General features: G+C 48.8%; 1 protein-coding gene across 1 annotated transcript; it reads right to left on the bottom strand.

Moving 5' to 3' along the window:
* Window positions 1–8,142: 8,142 nt before the first annotated feature.
* On the bottom strand, window positions 8,143–19,708 carry LOC149328121 (uncharacterized). The gene is made up of 5 exons (XM_089559975.1): window positions 19,598–19,708; window positions 16,317–16,477; window positions 16,141–16,223; window positions 14,318–14,407; window positions 8,143–8,301 (listed from the first exon to the last, which is right to left on the bottom strand). Exons 1-5 carry the CDS (start codon window positions 19,706–19,708, stop codon window positions 8,156–8,158), a joined length of 591 nt encoding a protein of 196 aa, XP_089416101.1. The 3' UTR covers window positions 8,143–8,155.
* Between the last annotated feature and the right edge of the window lie 254 nt (window positions 19,709–19,962).

Below are 19,962 nucleotides of genomic sequence, written 5' to 3'. Positions count from 1 at the left end.
AGCCCGTTGAGGGGCCGGTCCTTAAAGTACCAGATGGAGGTCCGTAATTTGGGACCCCAATGGCTGTAGCCGCCACCTGGGCGTGCACGACTCAGGCCTGTTGGACCTGTAAATCATGGCAGTCGAGCAGGATTTCCTCCAAGTCCTCCCGGAATGGGTGCCGTAGTGGAAGACTCCGGAATAATTTCGACTTCCTGGTGGTTGTGGTGAAAAGATTTATTTGGAAGGGACAGGAAGTATGTTTGGACCAGCCCGCAAGGGACCGATCCTTACAAACACTAGGTTCAGGTCTCTAGTTTGGGACCTCAGTGGGGATGGTGAAAACATTTCTTTGGAAGGAACAGCAGGTATGTTTGGATCAGCCCGTATGGGACCGATCATTACAAGCACTAGGTGGAGGTCCCTCGTTTGGGACCCCTGTGGCGGTGGTCACCGTCCGGGCGCGCCCGACTAAAGCTTGTTGGGCCTGTAAATCATGGCAGCGGAGCAGGGTCGCCTCCCAGTCCTCCCGGGTTTGGTGGGGGTGGGGGGAATAGCTGGAATGGAGGGGCAGGCCCACACCATGTAATAGGTGTCAGAAGACACCGCACCACAGTGCGGGCAGCTGCCGTTAAAGGACGGGTAAAAATGTCTTAGCGCTGCCGGGCACAGCCATGTATTGGTGAAAAGCCATCTATTGGGCACAGCCATGTATTGGGTGACACAGGCGGCTGCGTCTGCTGCCTCGTTTCCTGCCAACCCCTGATGAGCAGGGGCCCATATAAGGTAACGGTGTGCGGGGTCCGTATCCCGTATGCAATTTTGGTACATTCGATAGACTAGGAAGGGAGGTCGGGGACCGGGGCGCGGGGGGGGGGGGGGGAGGAGGGGCAGGCCCATACCATATGATAGCTGTCCGAAGACCCCGCACTACAGTGCGGGCAGCTGTTGCTAAAGAAGGGGTCAAAATGTTTTAGTGCTGCCGGGCAAAGCAATGTATTGGTGAAGAGGCGGAGAAGGAGCCGCTCATCCGCCTTCTTGAGGCCTTTACATGGGCAAGGGTAAAGGCGATGACTATCTTGATAGCAGGTTGTAATATGTTTGAAGGTATAGGCCAGATTAAAATCGGGTTCCTGATCGCGTGGGGAGGAGAAAACAGCCCGCCTTGGTTTACGTTGTAAACGGCTCCCATTTTTCAGCGTAATTCAGACCGCGTTATCTAGCTTGCTATAGTGCGTCTTTCCTTATGGGGGTCTTGCTCCCAAATTTGAACTCATGAGACTGCCATTTTTCCTCCACATGCATTCTGCTAACATTAAAGCGCAATTATCACCGCAGAAACCGGAGTCGCGCTTTCTTTCAACTGCCGCCCGAACCCACTGGCGCTTGTCTTGGAACCAAGCACAACGTGAAGCTCTCTGTTGTGCAGCACGAAATGCGCGAAGCGAAGGATGCTTTTTACAAAGCACGAATGAGAGCGCTGTTATCGCGGCGCATTCGGGCGCACGGAGCGCGCTTCCACGGGGTATTTTTGAAGCTACGCGGGTTTTCGTTTTTCCCAAATAAAAACAGCCACGTTAAGTCTATCTCGTTGAAAGTGCCTGGGTTGGGCAACATTAGTGCAGCTGCACACCTTTCCTATTGACACCTGATCGTTTCAAGCTACATTTAAAAAAATTAATTTATTTATCTCCACTAATTATTCAAGTAGGACGGGCAGAAAAATGGTACTGTAACTTCAGATAACTACTAAGAATAGCCCCGCGATTTTAGGTCTGAAGAACACTTAAGTGCTTTTCAAATACTTGGTCCAAGTTAGCTTGGACACCCTGTATATGGCTGTTTGAAATGACGGTGCTTGTTGGCTTCGGCCTAGTTAGTTCACTGATATTCCCTCTACCACCTGCGAGTACACACACGCACTAACACATCTGCCGGCTTTTCTCTTAATGAGGCAAGTCAGGCTTTCGTCTTAAAACGCGATAAGCACACACTTACAACCCCGTGTGAGAGCGGACAAGAGATCGTCTAAGCGATGCTGTGAGCATGTGCTCAAACTAAGCCGCGGTCGAATGAAAAAGACCTTGCGTGTTCCGGAAGCATAAAAAGCTGCGACATTTTCTAAGGGTATCTTTCGTCGTCGCTTGAGCATGTGTTACGTTCGAAGGCGCCGAAAATTTTTCTCTCGTATGGCATACTTCACATAATTTTTTTTATTTGTTTTGCTTCTCTGCGTCCGAAATTTTCGCTAGTTTTTTGCAATCGTGTGTTCGTTATCGTAGCACTGATTGCAAGTTAACGATTACATGAGGAAGTGCGCTTTACATGAGTTAGCACTATTTTTATTCAAGTTCACTTGGCGGTAAGGCTGTGCCGTTGCTGCAGTAGTCACTAGGGCGGATGGGGCGACACCCTTATTCTTTCTCAATTTTTTCGGGTGGTTTGGAGGGAGGCGGGAGTTCGGAGCACGCCCCTGGGTTCCCGCATGGCCGCACTGCACTCAAGTGTTTATCTTCCTAAGGTCCATAACACTGGCAGCCCGACCGGTGGCGATGGTCTGCACGGCCGGGTCGTCTGAACGCAGCAGGGTCTCCCAGTCCTCCCAGGGCTTGAGGTTCTCTAGGCTCCGAGAGGGGAGGAGGGTCCGCCGGGCAGAGGGAGAGGATTTTAACTTAAAATTTACCGGACTTCCGTGCGAGTGATGGTAACTGCAATGGCAGCTTTCTCTACAGCCTCTGTGGAGGGTTCTGGGCGGAAAAATAGTTTGAGGAGGGCGAATAAAGAGGAATCGTGCACAGCTGGCGTCGCTTCATCACCCGTGCAGGCAGCGTCCACCCACAAGGCGTCCGGTCGGGAGCCGTACTCTCCGTGGAGAGCCTTTTGCACTCATTGTGGGACGGGTGCATATCCTTCGGGAGCGGTTTGATGAGCGCTCCCGGGGAGAATTGAGTCGTTGGACGGTATTCTAATTCCGCGGATGTCCTGGATAAACCGGCTTGATGTATTGGGCCTGTCGATGGGCCTCCACGAGTTCCTCGACCATGTTGTGGAGGCCCAGGCCTAGTAATCTGTCTGTGGGGTCGTTTAGGAAAAGTTGAAGTGCCACCTTCAATGCCTTGCGCATGAAGACATCCAGAGCATTTATGTCTTGTTTGGGTAGTTGCAGGTGGGAGGTAGTGTGGAGCACATGGCTGAGGACGATGGCATAAGTCAGGCGACACAGGTCGCGCTCCTTCATGCCTTTATGATGCCGCGAAACGCTGCGGAGAAAGTGAGACACTGTTTCTTCGACTTGCTTATCTTTCAGTTCTGAAGCGTTAAATGTCCCTTTCAGCGGAAAAACAGCCGTAGTTCTTGGACTTGTCATGTCAAGAAAATCTTTATTGGCCGAGAGAGTGTTAACGCCAAAAAACATGTAAAGAAGCGCACACGTTAAAAGCAATCGCTTATGGTGCGGCGCCAGTGCCTAATTCGAAGGGTGAGGAGAACTAAACAATGACATTATAACTAAAAACAAAACAAAAAAAACTTTCTTGATGTCATTAACACGTATTTTTTGGCTGTAAAATGAATATTCAACCGCCTGGAGGTAGGTAGGTAAAAACTTTATTAATGAACCAAGTAAGGGAAGGAGAGAGAGAGAGAGGAAACTTTATTTCAACAGGAATTCGGGGCACGCCCCAGGGTTCCGCACGACCCCGCTGCACTCAAGTGTTTATGTTCCTAAGGTCCATAACACTGGCAGCACGGCCGGTGGCGATGGTCTGCACGGCCGGGTCCTCCGAGCGCAGCAGGGTCTCCCAGTCATCCCAGGAACTTGAGGTTCTCTAGGTCCCGCGGGGAAGGGTTGGTTGGCTTGGTTCTTAATCCTGGTTGGCGGCCATCAGTATATGTCTTCTGGCGACCTCCTCCGCCCATTCCACCAGCCTCTTCTGTGAGGCCGGCTCTGAGCTAGACACCGCGATCTCCTAACTTTCTAGGTCTGTGAGGTTCCAGCGAAATGGTGGTTGGGGTTCTCGGCGTATGGAGAGTATGTGTTCGAAGTTTGCTCTCGGATCCCCACACAGAGAGTATTCGGGCTTGTATTGACCCGGGTGTATTAGTGCCAGATAGGGGCAGTTGGGACAGGAAGGGTCCGACCGATAGCGATAGAAAAGGAGTCGGGACGGGGTGATAAATGCGTTCATTTGGATGTGCCGAAGAAGGCGAGACTCCGGCACCGTGAGTGATAGATGAGGGGGAGGGTAAAGGCGTTTAAAAGAGGTCTACCTTGAGCTCCACCTGACAAACGCCTTTATCAAAGCATTCCTCAATACTTAGAGGAATACGATGCGGCAGCTAGTGGCAGACAAGAACACGAACACAAAGAAGTGAGCCGGCCTGGCCTCACTAAGTGCTGCCGATGATTATCAATTTAACCGTGTGTCGTCCATATGGTTCTTAATTTCGCCAAAAATGCACAACCTAAAAGATGCTCTTTTCCGGAGAGCAGCAAAAACGTATTATAGGTGTTTTCTCGTTCATACCCTTAGCAAAAACTAACACGGTTGTAATATGTGGTGGGATATTTGTATTGCATTTTAAACATAATTTGTATTCATGAAAACAGTAGAAATATGGAGGAAATAGGCTCTTGAAATTCCACGCTTGGTATTCGAAATATATTCTTAAAATATGCCAAGAATACCTCACCTAGAGCATACTGCGAGCACGTTTAAATTATGTAAAATATGGTAGCATCGTCAATATATTAAAAGTATACATCCGTAAATGCGAAATTATGTCGTCCGAAGTATACTTTAATTTTAACAAACTGGCAGTCCTTTTAAACGTATTTCCACCACACTTCTGGCTGCCGTAGTACAGTCTGGTGCAAAAAATGGCGTTTCGGGAAATGGCATTCGCGTGTTGGCAGTACATTTGAAGTGTACTTTAGTAAATACGCAGTTAATTCGTCCACAGTATACTTCAATGCTAGCAAATGGGCAGTCCTCGTAAGCATATTTGCAGCGCACTTCAAGCTGCCATTGAAGAATCTAGTGCTCTAAATTCCGTTTCGGGAGATGGAATTTGCGTGTTGGCAATGTATTTGAAGTGTACTTTCGTAACTAAGCAATTAATTTGTCCAAGGTATACTTCAGTTCTATGAAATGGGCAGTCCGCGGAAACATATTTGCATCACACTTCAAGCTACCCTGGAAAAATCTAGGGCCCGAAATGACGCTTCGGGGAACAGTTAAATCTCTCCCTTTCCTGTCGTCCTTTCGTTTATTGTAAATTCTAGCAGGAAGGCAATGGCTACTTATTTACATTATGTGCGGAGAACATGATAGCATTATTCTGACAAAGGCGCCTTGGGTACTTCCGGGCCCGAACATGCCAACGAAAAGGACCCCGACAGTCAAGGCCGAGCGGCTCTATTAGACGCCGGTATATTTGTTGGTTCACAGATCGACTCCTGACCTATGCCTAATGCAAGTTTCGACTAAAATTCGGTTCTATATCGCCCCCTGATTCGAACGCGACATGTACAGCACTTGTGCTACAATTATTGCCCCACAGTCTTTGCGCAAAGAACGCCTCACCGGGCAAGACGATGCGTCGTATCTCGGTGGTTATATGTATAAGGCAAGCCAAGTGTGGCCTTAGTCGGAGCACTTGTTTACTGCGCCATTTTCTGTCTGCGTTTGCTGTGTGGCGACACCTTTCTCGTTCTAATTTTGTCACGTGGCTCTACAGTGTCGTAGACCTTTTATTGACGGTAACTACGCGTCTTCTCAGGGATGGGTTCCTTATGCTTCTCGCTTATAGCCAGGTGAGTCATTAGTTCAGCTGTTCAAAACATTAACCCGTTGCAACCGGAATCCGCCGCGGTGGCTCTGTGGTTATGGTGCTCGGCTGCTGACCCGAAAGACGCGGGTTCGATCCCGGCCGCGGCGGCTGAATTTCGATGAAGGTGAAATTCTAGAGGCCCGTGTGCTGTGCGATGTCAGTGCACGTTAAAGAACCCCAGGTGGTCGAAATTTCCGTAGCCCTTCACTACGGCGCCGCTTTGTAACGTTGAACCCCAATAACCTAACCTAACCGTTCCATCCGGTGAAGCCGACTAGTACACCTTTCTTAAGCCGATGATATTTTTAGCGCATTAAATGTGTATTTTTAGTCTATTTCTAATGTAATCTAAAGTATTTAATATATATTTTTAGTATATTTTTAATCTATTATAAATTCACTAAGCGGGCAGAACTGTATTTTCGACGTATTTGCAAGAGCGCTCAAAATATTGTTTCTATTATACTCAGAAAACATTCGTATTGCTGCTTAAGGAAAGGGACAAAAAATACGAAATATATACGAAATTAATAAACAATTTTCGAAATTCATTTGTAGCACATCATTCTTCCACTAAGGGTTGTTCCAACATTACGGTCGTTTTCCTAAGTTGAAGTGGTACCTCTGTTCTGCAGCGAAATCCTGAATTCCTTTACTTTACCTCTTGCCGCTAACTCAGTAATAGCCTTCCGCTTCAATAGCTTCCCTCATTCCCTCTTCAAATCTAAGCTAATACGAGACATTTCCATTCTGTGGTCGCTAGAACGGACCTTTTCAAGGACCTACACATCCTCAACGATGCCAGGGTGAACGCATAGTATGAAGTCTATTTAGTTTCTCCCATTTTTTATTTGTAATCTATTTCTCGATTGCTATTCCTAGAACCCTTGCCATAGTCGCCGACCTCTTCGTCTCCAGCCTGCTTCTTGGCTACCTTATTTCGAACAAAAGAATGGAAAGGCCATGATATTGTTTTTTATCTGGTGAAAAACTGCAACTTTCAAAGGCGTGTATAATTTTAAGGACAGGGATAGTGAAGTAGGAAGGAAGAGGCGCTCACAGATTTCCTCTTCTATTTTATGGGAACAAACATTTCTGCAAGAAGGAGGAATGCAGTTTGAGATTGGAGGTATTCATAGGATAGGAAAGACTTTTATTGCTCTAGAAAGGTAGTAGCAGACGAGAAAGAAGAGGTCCACCTTCCTTCTTCTTACAGGGTCGGTGCCCCTATTCCAGGGCACCGCTGAGCTTCGCTGCTTGTTGGGCGTGCTGGATCAGACCTTGTTGGCAACCCAGATCGCCGCTGGAGAGCCGGCTCTCCCACTGTTCTGCACTCGGTTCTTTACGAAAGCTGTCGTTCTTACTGCATTCCCACGTGGTGTGGTACAACGATGGTTTGCTGCCACACCACGGGCAAGTGTCCCGATATTTCGTCGGGTAAATCTTGCTAAGGATATGCAGGTTTGGGAATGTTCCTATCTGTGATCTTCGCCAATACACTGCCTGTAGTTGATTTATATCAGGTTGAGGCGGCGGATAGCGGATCCGTACCCCCTTATAGTAGTTGAGAATGTCTGAGTACGTAGGGCCCACTCGGTCGGGTAGATCGTGCGATTGGGAGGAAGCTCGGCTCGTATACCCTCGAGCTACCTCGTCGGCGCGTTCGTTCCACGCTATGCCTGTGTGTCCTGGCACCCAGAAGATGGTAGCATAGGTCGCGCCGCGCTCCTGGGCTCCTCCAGAGCGCGACCCCGCCAAAAGTCACACATAGCATTTACTGGAGGTATTCATGTTTCAATATAATCAGCTGCAAGGTCTTCCAAAGATGGAGCAGATAGGCACGGATACGCAGGCTAGAACACAAGGTGCGTTACCCTGCATAGCCGTGTGATAATCCAGGAAACCTATCGTGAAGCGATTACCCTGTACGACCTTTAATTGGAGGTTCACACACACCATTGTTTTTTCTGAGATGTCATTAAAACAAACCATTGTTTTGCTGAGTTCTCACTAAATGCTTCCAACACATTTGAAAAATGAGACAGCCGTCTAAGATCAATTCCTGTGGTCTCTCTCGCCCACTGCTTAAATTATAATATATGCATGCACACGCTCAACACATCACATATAAAAGACGACAACACACACTCACACACGCACACACGCACGCACGCATGTGTTTCAAAGACAAATGTACTGAACGGTATCATGTCGAAATTGCGGTTTGTTCTTCGCTGCGCAATCCATATTGGTATGGTTCAGCTTAGAGGAAGGAAAGTTGTTTATTTTACATTGTGCTGATAGGAACGTAATAACACTTGAAGTGCGGAGTATTTAAATTGCTTCACGACATTATTTGTGCCAACTGTTGCCAGCACCTCCGCTCGTAGACTTCTATGCTATCTCTAGGGCAGTTTTGAGTGTAGACGTTCTGGCAGTCCACTGGAGCTCGTTGACCCACGGTACGCGCCGTCCGCAAAAGCCGGCATGCTGTGCGGAAATAAAAAAGGACACTGATTTTCTGCGTTTCCATGCCAAAGATGCAGAGTACACTCTAATTGAGAGGCTACACCTCTATTTTGAGCACTGCAGAAACGGCCCCCATAGACGGCCATGTATGTGCTGGTTGACAGTTCGACTCTGCCGATTAATGGCTAACGGAAGTTGTGACTAGCAGCTTTGTGGCAGATTTTACGCGGATTATAATTTAATCAGCCACGCACTTGTGCGGGAAACAAAGAGCCCACTATATGTGCGCAAACACTCGCCTCACATGACCAAAGCAATACGTCAATGCGCATAAACCATCTGATGTGTGCTGCCACTTTTCACAAAAAACCTGTTCTCGCTTCGGCGAGCGCGGCTTCGGCCGCTTCTTTTTGAGCAGCGTCCGCTCCGGCGGACGCAGTTGTTGCTGCGACGCGCGTCTTTTCTTTCCTTTTTCTCTTTCCTCTGATCTTTTAACTCTTCTCTATCTGCACGTGGCAGCGGTGGTGGCTTGGCTCGAGCCAGTAGCAGGCCCGTGCAATTTCCTCTTCATCCTTCTCTCAGTCACAACAACAACAACAACAACTTTTCACAAGGAGGTGGTGACGAAAGCCGGCTACGGCCGCTTATCTCAAGTTGGGGGAAGTGCGTGGTGGTGGAGCGAACGCGGCTGTGCTGGTGGACGCTTCGGTGTGTGTTCCGGCCGCCGGCTTGCGTCGGTGGCCGGTGTGTGACCTTTCGACGTGTTTTGTTAAGGTGTCCTTCGGCTGGCGGGCGCCTCATTATGGTGAGCCAGCCACCTACAAAGGCTCTGGCCTTTGATGTTGTCGTCCCTGAGGGGGCTAGTCCGGAGGATGTCGTCGATGCGACAGCCTCCGTAGTTGGATTGGAGGAAGTGTACTGCGTCCAGCACTTCGGTGGACGCAACTACCAAGTCACTGTGAAAAGTGAAGCCGCCATGGCTAAAATCGTTGAAGCTTCCTGCCTCACCATCGGCAAGGAACGCGTCGCCATCGTTCCCCTGAGCCCGCAGGTGACCCAGGTGACTGTTCTTTTTCTGCCCGCACGTGTACCCAGTGACGCCCTTGCCAAGGCTCTCTCCCCTTTTGGCAAGGTGCTGCACATTAGTCGCGGCGTCATGGGCTCGCGTCCCACTGTCACCACCGGGACCCGCTACGTGCGGATTGAAATGAAACCAGAGTCACCCGTACCCAACTACATCAAGGTCGCAGGCCACCGCGTGACGTGCGACTACAAGGGCATGCAGCGCGTTTGCCGGCGTTGCGGGTCCACTGCGCACTTCAGGGCACAGTGCACGGCTCCTTTCTGCGCCCGCTGTGGGGTCTTTGGGCACCAAGGCCAGGGTTGCGTGCTGCCATGTCGTCGTTGTGGTGATCCGCACGCTACTGTGGCGTGCGCTATCAAGCCCTCGTACTCGGAGGCTGCGGCCCGCCCTGCGCCCCCGCAGGCCGCTCAGGGAGCGGTTGAAGCCATCAAGGAGACCTGCGGATCCAACACCGCCGCCGTTACGGGTGCTTCCACTGCGTCTCAGCGTCGCTGCGTGGAAGAGCCGGAGTCTGCTGCTGATGCGTCCAGTGCTGCACCAAGCGAGCAGACAGTAAAGGTTCCTGCTGCGTCAGCCTCAGTCTCTCCGAGCGTCCCTGATGAGACAGGGGCCGAGCCTACTGTGTCCCTGGAAAAATCTGAGGCTGAGAACGTGCCACCCTCGGAGCCCGCGCTAGAGCCCGCGGCCAGCGTTGCGGTTTTGAGCAGGGACGCCGACATAGCTGAGGTCGACGGTGACGACAGCAGCTTGACGTCCTCGGCCTCTTCAGTCAACCTCGTCATTGACGAGACTGCCATCACGCCTGAGGAGGACCCGACGCCGCCATCGTCGTCTTCGTCATCGCTTGTACGAGAGCCAAGATCATCTCCAGACGCTGATCCTGTGCAGTCGCCGTCCTCTTCAACATCGAGGATCAGCGCTAGCACTTCTAGCGAAGAGTCTTCGGATATTGAGATGGTCGCTTTAAGTTCGAGCTTAAAGCGTCCACATGCGTCGACTACGGACTCGGACAATTCTGCCGGTCGGCCAAGGAGGCCTCGTGCCTCCTCTGGTCCGACCCTCCGCAAAAAGTGAGGTGGTTTAGCGCCGTTCGCGGCGCGCTTTGTATTGCCTAAACATCACGACTGTTCAGGTTTCATTTTTCATTTCCAAAATGACTAACCTTCAAATTATTACTCTTAACGTGCAGGGGTTCCGCAGTGTTTTGAAGCAGGCAACAGTGGTCGCATTCGCTCGTTCCTCGGGTTGCGATATCGTCTGCCTGCAAGAAACCAATTTTTTTCGTCTCAGTGACGTGTTGAAATTCAAGCGTAGGTTTGGCGTCGATGCCTTCTTTTCGTACGCCAGCACGCGTTCTAGCGGCGTTGGCGTTCTTGTTTTGAACCGCTCACTGTTGCGCGATCATCATGTTACCTACGATGCGCTTAGACGCGTGTTGGCGTTCGACTGCACGTTTAACGCACTTCACCTGAGAATTCTTTGTATTTATGCGCCTGCGCATTCCAATTTGGTAAACGCATTCTTTAAAGATTTAGATGTGTATTTTCTTGGAGGGCGTAATGTTGTGATGTTGGGCGATTTCAACTGCGTGCTCGATACGGTCGCCGATGTGCAAGGCCCTGGTAGGGGTAGGCCAGGCTGGAATGCGCGTGAGTTGCGCCGCTTAGTGAATCATTTCATGCTCACGGACGCGTATGAGCTCCTCTATGGCAACGTCTTTGTGTGGACTTGGCGTCGCGGGTTATCGTCGAGTAGGCTAGACAGGGCGTACGTGTCGGCGTGCCTTTCGCGGTCAGTTTGTGTAGCTAATGTACTGACGCTGCCATCCTCGCCGGTGCACATATCAGACCACCGCCCTTTTCTTCTATCACTCACGGTTCCGGCGCCTGCAGTATCACCCCATAGACCATGGCGGTTGGATGTACGCATACTTCACGACGCCAGCACTAAAGAGGGGCTCACACGGGTCTTGCGTTTTTCGGTTGTTGGGGCGGTGCCCGGTGACTGGGACCGTCTGAAGGAGCAGTGGCGTCACCATTGCGCCGCATCTGGTCGAGCCCTTAGGGCTCGCGTGTCAGATGAGGTGCGTGTGGTGACGGCGAAGCTACGTATTGCTCAACGCACCCCGTCGCCTTCGTCGCTTATGTGCGCATGGAAAGAGGAGCTTTCGGAGCGCCTACAGCGTCTTTTACGTGCCTCCTCTTTGACAGCGGCTGCATGGCGTTGTCGACGCAGTCCAACTGCTCATCCTGAGGTGCTTCGGTTGGCCCGCCAAGAGCTGTTGTACACTCAAGGTGCCCCTGCGTTTACATCTTCCGCCGGGGCTACGTCCCAACCAGGTGGCAGGAATTTCAGTGCGTTTTTTAGCCATTTCAGGGGTATTGCTCAGTCGGTCATTCTAGTTGATCGCAATGTCGTTTCCGCAGCCCCATTTTTAGCAGGCTTGCCGCAGGTTTCAACTGAACTCCATGACGGCCTTATGGCTGTGCCAACAACAGATGAAATCAAGGAGGCGTTGGACTCCATGAAACGAGGCTCAGCGCCTGGTCCAGACGGCCTTCCTGTGGAGTTCTATTTAGAATTTTGGGATATTGTGGGCCCTATTTTCTCGGAAGTATTAAAAATATGCTTTACTGAGCACGTATTTCCTGAATCATTCAAAAGAGGCCGCATTGTCCTTATTCCTAAAAAGTCTCCTATGTCGACATGCCCGGCAGATTGGCGCCCTATCACCCTGCTAAATTCAGATTACAAAGTATTAGCAAAATTACTCGTTCGTCGTCTACGAGCTCTCCTCCCGTCACTTATTTCCTGCCACCAGGTTTGCTCCATCCCAGGCCGTGAAATACACAGTTTATCTTCTGTAACGCGAGACATCCTAGCGTATACTTTACGACGGCGCGCACAGGGTCTTCTTGTTTCCCTTGATCAGGAAAAGGCGTTCGACTTCTTAGAGCACGAGTACATTTACGGGATGCTGGATGCTTTCGGCTTCCCACCTTCATTCGTGCTTCTCATTAAAGAGATGTACAGAGATATTTCAAGCACTCTGTTCCTCGATGGCCGGGAAAGTACCGCATTTGATGTTCGCCGCGGCGTCCGTCAATGTTGTCCGCTCTCCCCCCTTTTGTTTGTCTTAGCATTAGAGCCTTTCCTCTTGGCAGTCAATCGCCACTCCTTTATTAGAGGTCTGGCTTTGCCAGGCAGCGAAGCGGTACGCGTCACTGCTTATGCAGACGACATCACTCTGTACTTAGCTGATGAACGCAGCCTGCTTGAAACTTTAAATGTTTTCCGTGAGTACGCCTCCTTGTCTGGGGCTGCTCTTAATTACTCGAAGAGTTGTTACTTTTTTGTGGGGTCTTCCCAGACTCGTATTACATCTTCAATACCTTTGCAGTGGTGCGCGCAGATGCGCATTTTAGGTGTGACCTACGACTGTGCTGGAATATGGAATGGTGTGTGGTCTTCGGTCGTCGAAGACATTACAGCTCGTGTGCGAAGGGCGCAGACATTCGAGTTGCCTCTGCTTGAGAGGCGCTACCTGGTTCAGTCCGTCATACATGGTGCCTTCTGGTACCTCTGCTACACTGTTAAACCACCCCTCCGTGTCATAAGGCGAGTGCAGACTACAGTTTTTTCGTTCTTTTGGTCAGGCGGAACCGAACTTGTAGCCCGTGCTGTTCTTGGACAACCACTGGAGAGAGGAGGGTTTGCCTTTCCAAATTTGTCCGTCACGTCCTCGCTGTTAGCGTTGAAGAGTATTTTGCGTATCCTGCTAGGAAACGCGTCTCCGGCGCGAATCCTGGCTCGGTACTTTTTGGGCCCTTCTTTACGCTTTTTGGATCCGGCGGCCCCTGTTAATCATGGACCCCAGTCAGAGCAACCTACCGCTTTCTACGCTTCATCAGTGGCCTTTTACAGGCATGTAAGAGCAGTAGCACCTGCTGTCAACATCGTTGCAGACCGTGTGGTGGACATTATGGGCACACTATTGTTACCTGTTGTGCCGGCGTCTCGCCGCTCACCTATGCGCCGCGTTCAGTGGGCGCGTTTAGCGTCGACACCTCCCCCAGATCATCTACGTGACTTTGTCTGGAAACTTGGCTGGGCAGTGCTTCCTACTTGTGACCGGTTAGAGCGGTGGGGTGTGTTACGCTCCAGTACCTGTCCGAATTGCCCGCTCCCGGAATCTAATCGCCACGCTACAGTCACCTGTGTTGTAGCGCGTGTCTTTTGGCGCGCGGTTCATGCGGGATTTCGTGGGCAGGGCATTTCGTGCTTCGTCTCCTGCGGCCGCTTCCCCAGCGGCCGTTTTGCTCGCCTGTTAATAGTTGCAGGTCTTTTTAGTTTATGGCGCAGTCGATGCGCCGCGGTCGCTAGTGGCTTTCGACGCCGCGCTGTGTGGCCAATTCTCGGCCGTCTCCGACGGGAGCTGATTAGTTTTTTGTCCGAGGAACTCTTTTTCTTGGGTGAGGAAGAGTTTCTCCGACAATGGTCATGCCCATTTATTTCTGTTAATAACGGTCGTCTTGTCTTGGTTTTTAGGCCAAACTGGCGCTAAAGTCTCCTTTTCAATGTTTCAATGACTAATTATCGACTTTTCACTCTTCTGTCAATCGGTATATGTGCATTCTTATTTTACATTGCCCATTCCTGTTAGTTACTTAGAAATGTTTACGGTACCTGTTTAATTGGCTCACCTTACATGCTTAATGTCATGTGTTTTTGTTAATGTGAATGTATCTTGTAACCTTGGCATGTGTACATATGTAAATAAATTTTTTCTAAACATCTCAAGTTTTTTTGGAGATTTTTTTTGTTCTCATATATGTTTAGATTCCTGGTTATTAATACTATGAATGTATATTCATTGCTTTCCTGACAAGGTTGGTTAAAGATAAAACAGGCATATAAAATCTATCAGCGTTCAAATATATTTTTTAAACTCACCTCGTTCATTAGTCCCGTCGTTTACAACCAAGACGAAGCAGCCGTGTACTCGGTCAGCGAACATGACCTTGTATATTTTGAATGGGCCACCTTGTGTTTTCGTCAAGGGAAAGTAGAAAAAATTGTAAAGAAGTCTGCAATCTCAGATGTCGGTTGGGTTTGGGGGCAAAGCAGTTGTTCTTTTTAGCTTTTTAGCTTGTCTAACACAGAATGCGAACTCCGTATACATCACCACTGACAACTGGCGTGGCATGCCATGGATATGATGGCCGCGTTCGGCAGAGGGAACGGTTAATTGGACATATATGGCATGGGCAGTCGTTTTGAAATGAGGGTAGTCAGGTTGCTGATGATAATTACCGTTTGAGCTGCGCTTTGCTGACTACCAGCAATTGGTGCCCGTAGGAACACATAGGACATCTTTATTCTCTTTTATTGCATTATATATTTTCTACTTTATTCTCGCTGTTATCTCTTTGCACACTGAATGTTATGATTTCCGGCAGTATATTTTGTTCAAGAAAGAAAAAACAGCGCTAAATTGTACACAAACCACACGGAAAGACGGACAGGACGACAGCGCCCGTCCTGTCCGTCTTTCTGTGTGGTTTGTGTAGAATTTAGCGCTGTTTTTTCTTTCCTGAACACATGACGCACCAACTAGCCCAGCAAAAGGTGCTGTTATCCTGCAGTACGAGGGGGTACCCAAAAGAAACCGGACTAAATTTTTTGGTCGGCAAAGCTTCTGTGGTACCGCGTTTTGCCACTAGGAGCGCATAGAACGAACATTCCAGAGTCAGTAAGCCGAGTGCCGTCGTTGAAGGAGGTGAGACTAGTTTAGGCAGAGTTTTAGAGTGACGACTGTTTTGTGTGAATGTCGTTTTTGCAATGGATGATTTCCGTGAACAGCGTGCGCCGGTGAAATTCTGATTTTTTCTCGGAAAAAGTTGGATGGTAACTCTTGAAATATTAAGAAAGGCGTACAAGGACGATGTTATAGGGACAACTCAAGTGTTCCTGAATCGAATCCTGAATCAAAGCAACAATCATGCCAATGGAAAACTTCAAATTCACCTCGCCTCAAGAAAGCTCGTCAGGTGAAATCAAACCTCGAAACAATGCTGATTTGTTTTTTCGACGCGAGAGGAGTCGTCCATTGAGAATTTGTTCCGCAGGGTCAGACAGTCTTTCTACTTAGATTTTTTGAAAAGATTGGGCAACAGTGTGCGGTGGAAGCGGCCAGATTTGTGGCGGTCGGGTGACTGGTTTTTCCATCATGGCAATGCCCCTGCTCACACAGCCCTGTCTCTACGACAATTTTGGACAAAAAATGGCATGACCCCTATTCCTCAACCCTCATACTCTCCCGACCTTGTCCCGTGCTACTTTCTTTGTTTCATATAATGAAAAAAAATAAATGGAAAGCGTTCCGCTGATGTTGCTGAGGTGAAGAAAAAAACGACGGAGGCACTGTCAAGCATCAGAAAAGATGAATTTAAACAATGTTTTGAAAAATGGAATGAAAGATTCGACAAGCGTATCATTGCAAGTGGGGAATACTTTGAAGCAGATTGAAGGTCTGTGCTTAAAATCTGAAGAAATAAGTTCAAACAAAAATAAGTCCCGTTTCTTTTGGGTACCCCCTCGTATAGTTCCTTTTGCCTGTCTTTTGTCTTTTTCTTACATTCACTCTTGTAATGCTTTTGTAAGATAACAGTTACCGACCAAAGCGCAACAGGCTTTTGGTTTGTAATGTCGAAAGTGGGTCGGTGCCTTGATTTTGTGGGATCTGAAATTTGGTCCGATACGTACAAGGGTTTTACCTTTTTCTGTCCTAAACGTCAAGGCGTTCGGTTGATCATGGTGTGGAGTTGTCGAGGTATACAACGAAGTGACAAAGGTGCGGCTGCGCGAAAAGGACAGAAACAATGGGCAAGTGAGATTCTTATTTTTTCAGTGGAAATAAGAGAATCAGTGCAAGATACTTATCTTCACTCACATTATATTCGGAGTCGAAGTGGTGGTGTAGAACATTCTGTATTCAAACACGTTGACAAAACTGTGAAATTTCTTCACCATCGCTTGGCAGTGAAACAAAGGCCTCAGAAGGTGGCTTCTTGTCTGCTTCTTCACGAAAAGGAGCTCGCTCAGGCCTGTAAACTGCACACGGTGATTGTAAGAATGATGACTAGCTTATAACTGTTACTTAATTGAACTAACTCTTCTCTAGCTAAACCTATTATTGATACGAAGCAGAATTTGAATTTTATAGGTTTGGCTTAGTGGAGGTTAACGTGCCAAAGCGACTCAATCTATGAGGGACACCGTAGTGAAGGGCTCCGGAAATTTCGACCACCTCTGGTTCTTTGTATTTTATTGTCGTATGTTTATAGCAGGGGCACCTCGTGTTATCAGTTTGCTACTCGCGGCACTAACCGAGCCTTCTAAGCGAGGTTGATATGCGCTTCAGTTTTGCAAGGTCTGATGTTGTTGCGAGTGTTTGTTGGTGCTTTACTTCAAAGTTCACTATTACCGTGTAACTGAGGGCGGGCGAGAACGAAGCGAAGTGTTCTTCCGACGAGCAGCGAGTGCAGTTCTTGCCTTGGCTGTGGGATATTTGTTTTTACAGAGACAGTTGTTATGTTCCGGTACCTGGCTTTCGCGTCGTTGCAGTATGTCGTAGTCCTCAACGCAACCGGTGAGTGCGTTACCACGGGAACCACTCGAAGAATGGTTACCGGGGGGAAGGAGGAGCGTATGACACTAGTGGAAGAACACGTAACCGGCGGGTGGAAACCATCCGAAAAAAAGTGATTGTGGAGGGAAGAGCGCGTGACGACAGCGAAAAAATCCATAACCGGTTGCTGGTTACCGTGGAAGGTGGAATGTAATATGGCGAGAGCATTGAAATACCTAACCGGATGGTGGTTGCCGTAAAAAGAGTAAGGTATGGCGAGAAATTAAGGCCCAAGCAGAAAGTGTTTGCTACAGGGACCACCCGGAGGGTATGTACCCTTGATGAAGGTGGAGGACGGTTACCATGGAAGGAGATATAATACGGCGAGAGTAGGAATAGGCAACCGGTAAAGGTTGTTACCATGGGAACCATCCGGAGGTTGGTTAGAGTGGAAGCAGATGAGAGAGCATGGTGAGAGCGTACAGACGCAGAACTGTCCATATGCGGCAGCTAAATCGAAAGGCTCCGTCCGAGAAGGCCACTGGTAGCGCCACGCGACCAGAATGACGCACTGGAGAGGAGAGCTAGCTAAAAGCGAGTATGCGTGGAAAACTAAAAAAACAGCGCTCCAGAGCTATACAGACGTGAAGCTAACTCATATTCTCTTCCTCAACATGTCGTAAAATATAAATGCCTTAAAAGCTGTTGCTGAATATCGTGTTATACAGTGGTAACCGTCCACTCATTTTTTTTTTTCGAGGGACTCAACTGCGCCTGAGTAAACAGCTCATGTTCTGTCTGATTGTTCCCGTCCGTAGACACAATATCGTCTGTAACTGCCACCGAAGATGAGTGGCACCATGATCAGGTGCCCGGTTGCGCCAAGGACCGGGGCTGTAAACTGCCCCACAAGCCCACGTAGCTTCTGAGCTGGCCCTCGAGGGAAAAGCTGCAAATACCCTGTACACCCAAGTCAGCGCGGAGGCTTCTGCCATTGAGCGCGGGCTCTGTAGCAGCCGCTGGGTGCAGAGACTCGAAGAGCATAGACTGTTCTCAGACAGTACAATTCGCCGAAGGAACTAAGCCTAAAGAAGGAAGACTAAAACCGTGTACCCGGCAGTAGAACCCGTAGTCGTGCAGTGCCTCAAGTTCGCCCGGTGCTTCGTGCATTGTCGGGCGAAAGGTTTCTCGACAGCACCAACATTGAACCACTTAAGCGTATTAGGCGAGTTAGGAAACATCCAAGTTCGATGGAAGGTTTGATGACAATCTTCTACGAGCACCGTTAAAACACCTTCGCTATGCGATCTACTTTCTTGAATCATCTCTCTTGGACCGTTCTTTCTACCCTGCTGGCAGACCGCTGCGAAGTTTTAGTTTGTAAAAGATTTAATAAGCGAAATATGAGCGCGCCAGTCCTTGTCGGGTAAATTGCGCGTGTCTTCTGAGAGGAAAGCGTTAGAACAACAAAGTGTTAGAACAAGAAAACCTTCCACCAGGCTCAATTGGAACCCCCGAAGCCCACGGAACCACTCATTTCTGAAACATCCCCAACTGAAATGTTGGTACAAGTGGACGTCAGGCACTCGTAACGTCCCGTGAATATCGATATAAACGCTATCTCTACCTATCTTCTCGGAATTTTTATTTAGTCCTTCACACGTAAGCAGCTCCTAAAAAATACCGCTGTCCACTGAATCCAAAGTGGGTAAGGAGAGTGGGTAACAGGTGGGTAACGAAAGGATCCTTCAGCGGCGGCGCCGATCTAAAAGTCGCTCCGTTAGAACATCTGACGATACTCCTTGCACTTCGCGAGGTCAGTCAAGCGCCACCAGTACGTAATCGGTGGTGCCCGCCATCCCGCATCGTGAGCCTTGGCATGCCATCGCAATGACAAAAAAAAAGTCATGTTTAAGGTTGGTTACCTGGATTATTTCACTGCATTAAGCGCGACATTTCTGCTTGATACTTTTCAGGGAAATTTTTGCAGTGTTTTCGATTCTAGGAGTTTTGACTTGTACAGCATATGTGAGTTATCTGCATTCAGAAAACCATTGAGGGGTCATTACTTGTTATCGTTTCATTTAGCCGGTCGGTCAACCATTAGAATTGAAGCAGCAGGGGAAAGAAACAGTCTATCACAGCATGGCCAGGCTGCTGGTTGTGCAACTGCTTACCCCTTAAGCAGCAGCATCTAGTTTAACCGAATCAGAATCCAGAAAACCAGCCAATTTGTAGCACAACATAACAGTTTCTTTCATGATACGGGACTAGGCTCGATTCAAATCGTAAGGGGTGTCACCAATGTCGTCGGGGTCAATCATTTGTCACCTTCGGTGTGCGGCGGCTTTATGCCCGTAAGTGCCATTACAGATGTGTTCTTCTCTCGTACAGCGTGCCGTCATCCACAATGGGCTACGTGACTGAGAGAAGTTACCAATAAAACAATAAAAATGATGCGAATGCCTAGCAAACTGACAGAAAAGTACGACCCAAGGAGGGGCTAAGATCATCACGTTGCAGAATTTGTAATGTGAGGAATCAAACTTCTACAAAAATAAAGTTGGCAAACAAAACAAAATACTAATACTAAATTGACTCACTTCACTAGCGTACTGCTTTCTGAAGTATCGTGGATTGTCTTCATAGAGAGTAACAGCCGAGGCCAAGGCTACTGCAGCTAGTATGTAGACGCCCACTGAGGGAGCCCACATAACGTGGTCTACTTCCTAAAGGTTAAGGCTTCACAGCTTAGTCTGCAGTCGAAGCCTATACTATCGGTACTACATGAATCCACATGTTTCTAATCACTACCGGAGGGGACACGTAATTTATCTTCTTACAAATCATATTTCAAAGCTTAGGCTTCGTCTTCTCGCTTTTTTTTCGATTTAAATGACACATCCGCGTCGATGAAGATATTTTTGACGTATGTCATTCTGGCAGTCGTCGCCTTCTGGGAAATCAT

The sequence above is a fragment of the Amblyomma mixtum genome, chromosome 9 (genome assembly GCF_055824585.1).
Source record: "Amblyomma mixtum isolate Tamu chromosome 9, ASM5582458v1, whole genome shotgun sequence".
NCBI classification, from domain to species: Eukaryota; Metazoa; Arthropoda; class Arachnida; order Ixodida; family Ixodidae; genus Amblyomma; species Amblyomma mixtum.
This window is presented reverse-complemented; position numbering and strand designations above follow the sequence as displayed.

Coding starts and splice junctions, on each gene's coding strand:
- LOC149328121 (XM_089559975.1), bottom strand. CDS start 19,708: ATGTGGGCTCCCTCAGTGGGCGTCTACATACTAGCTGCAGTAGCCTTG. Junction 16,224..16,316: donor ACTTCGACTCCGAATATAAT/GTGAGTGAAGAT, acceptor CTTTTCGCGCAG/CCGCACCTTTGTCACTTCGT. Junction 14,408..16,140: donor GACGTTTAGGACAGAAAAAG/GTAAAACCCTTG, acceptor CGAAAACACAAG/GTGGCCCATTCAAAATATAC.